This window comes from Anastrepha obliqua, chromosome 3 (genome assembly GCF_027943255.1).
Source record: "Anastrepha obliqua isolate idAnaObli1 chromosome 3, idAnaObli1_1.0, whole genome shotgun sequence".
NCBI lineage: Eukaryota > Metazoa > Arthropoda > Insecta > Diptera > Tephritidae > Anastrepha > Anastrepha obliqua.
In genome coordinates, this window is record NC_072894.1 from 67,308,804 (window position 1) to 67,311,429 (window position 2,626).

The 2,626-nt window shown below is 38.7% G+C and overlaps 1 protein-coding gene across 1 annotated transcript; it reads right to left on the reverse strand.

The window, feature by feature from the left end:
- Window positions 1-539: 539 nt before the first annotated feature.
- LOC129242043 (brachyurin-like) lies at window positions 540-1,557 on the reverse strand. Its single transcript, XM_054878604.1, has 2 exons — window positions 1,208-1,557; window positions 540-1,137 (listed from the first exon to the last, which is right to left on the reverse strand). Exons 1-2 carry the CDS (start codon window positions 1,555-1,557, stop codon window positions 540-542), a joined length of 948 nt encoding a protein of 315 aa, XP_054734579.1.
- Window positions 1,558-2,626: the final 1,069 nt, after the last annotated feature.

Below are 2,626 nucleotides of genomic sequence, written 5' to 3' on the forward strand. Positions count from 1 at the left end.
AAATCGGTTGCTTATGTATTTGCGTGCCCATTTACTTAATTGGTTTGTTCAAGTATTTGTATTGCGGTTAGCCCATGCGTTAGACTCCCTTTGGTATTGTTGATGAAAACGCTGTTACTGCGCAGCACTTCTATTATACCAGTTATTGCCGTTGATATCTTTGTTTTTCGACACTTGTTGTTGTTGTTGCCTACAAAGCTATTTTCTTCATGCCTAGTGCTTCCAGCTCTTCTACATAATTAATGGCGTTCAATTAGGCGTTAATTGTTTGGGCCTCATTGCGGGTAGCTATTACGAAAATTTGGTAGGTGATATTGCTTTTACGCACAGCAAACAACTAAACAACTTTAATAGAACATTTTTATTGAATTTCCTGTGCGGAAAACATTATTACTCAATATTTTTGATATACTTTAAGAGAATACACTGCAAAGCATGAACAATTAACTATCAGTGATAAAGAAAAAAACTAATAGAACTATAAATAATGGCGCTAAGCATCAACTCAATTCCCAACCTCTCTCACTCTTTGCTCTTATTTAATCAACTTTTATTCCTGTACGCCCAGCAATCCAATCTAAATATGAAGTGACACGCGTATACACTGAGGGAAAACCAATTTCACAGCCCCCAGCGCTGCCAAAGGCGGTCAATCCAACCAAATAGGTTTTATTGCGATAATAATAAGTTAGTGGTCCGCCAGAGTCACCATCACAGCTGCCACGTCCACCAGCGCCACTCGCGCAAATGTGGTTACGGCTACGTACCAACCCGGGCAGATAATAGCAAGCACACTCTCTCAGCGCCATCACTGGTGCATCTACATAATACAACAACAAATTGAATTCCATTTTTCCCCCATCAGCGTCTGCTGTAAGGCCCCAGCCAGATGTGGTGACGATTTCACCCTCCAACAATGACTGCGTCATAAAGCGGCGCGCTAGTGGTATGGTCTGTACAGCAGCGGAAAGCGTTGCCGGCGACGGTAGGCGTATTAGACCGATGTCATCACGACCACCACGTAATGTGTATTTCTCGTAAACAAAAAAATTATCTTCACTAACATTGTAAACAGCAGCAGAGGTTATCGGATTGGCGAAATCTGTAGAACCTAGAAAAACTTTGCCACGGGTAGACCTGTTTAAAGAAAATATTATTAAAACTACTATTACCTCATCGACCAAATTATTTGCAAACAGTGGCTTACTTATATAAACAATGCGCCGCTGTGAGCACATAACTCACCGATATCAATGTACCACCGCATTGATAAATTTTTGGTGCGCGCAGCAGTAGAAGACCCACCTGATAGGGGAACATATTGGGCGCAGCCAAATCGCCACCTGTAATGCGAGTATCTACTGGAAGGCTTATATTATATTTGGAGCACTGCTTGTCCCACACGAGCCAGGTGAGATCCCAGTACCAAAAATCAAAATCAAAATCACCAGCACCAAAGTAATGCCTATGAAGTTCTTGCGTCGACGCAATTCCTGCAATTGAAGAGGCAATGAAACTGGAAACCAGTGTAAAAAGCGCTAACGCAAAAGGTGCCATTGTGAGAGGCGACTTATGTTGCAATGGAAGTTTGAGTAAGTTGTTAAAGGGCTTTTATAGTTAGATGGAATGCAGTAGGTAAATAAATAAATGCGAAAAAAAGTAAGGAATGCACGATAAAGGTCGCTACGATCGGTTTGCTGATGCATTTCAAAATAGGTGTCAGTAAGTTAATTAAGGGAGATATAAATACGCAAACGTTCAGCTACTCAAGATATCGGAATTGCAACCAAGCCGTGTATTGCAAAGTAGCAGTCGGCGGGTAAAGGATGATTTCGAAGAATATCTCAAAAATTCTTCCATATTTGCGGCAAACTTTAGTAAGAAGACGTGATAATACTTACGCTCAAAAATTTTGTATTTCTGAAGCCGTTTGGCGAAGTCACTTTTAATATGGCAAAAGACAAGACTCAATTCTAAATCTACTGCATTGGGGAAACAAATCTGCGATATCTTCGTTGAGGTATTTAAACAATTTTAAAGGAGCAGAGAAGGAATCAATAGCGAACAAAAAACAGGAATGCAAACAGAAAACAGATTCTCACATTTACTTCCAACGTTAGAGAAAATATATTTTTCGAAGGCGACGTACTTCCTTTTACTTGTCAAATCAAATGATTCAGCTCAAAATAACCAACTATGACACAAAATTTTGAAGAAGTCTCGATGCTTCTAATGACCTTGTTCAACTTTTTATGAACAGAGATTTGTGTATCCTTTACTCAAAATTTTGTACTTGATTCGGGCAAAAATGCAACATTTTCTATCCTATACAAAGAGTGATATTTAATACCTAATCTCAATATTTTTATTAAGAAAAAGAGGGAAGTAAATCGTTAAATTTTATTATATTCAATACATATAAATATGGTAAATTTTTGTGGAAAGCTTGGATTTTTCTTGTTCTTTTCTGATATGAAATTTTCATTATTTTGGCATGCCATATCAAAGTATTTTGGTAATGAGCAAGAGGAGTTGGTTCGTGACTATTATTCCGAGTATGTAGGTTCAAAGCTCCGTCCATGAAACACCAAAAAGTTTCTTTTAATAGCGGTCGCCCCTCGGATGT

Excerpts from the sequence above, each read along its gene's own strand:
- LOC129242043 (XM_054878604.1), bottom strand. The coding sequence starts at position 1,557 with ATGGCACCTTTTGCGTTAGCGCTTTTTACACTGGTTTCCAGTTTCATT. Across the intron at positions 1,138-1,207 it reads GCGGCGCATTGTTTATATAA|GTCTACCCGTGGCAAAGTTT; the intron begins GTAAGCCACTGT and ends TTCTTTAAACAG.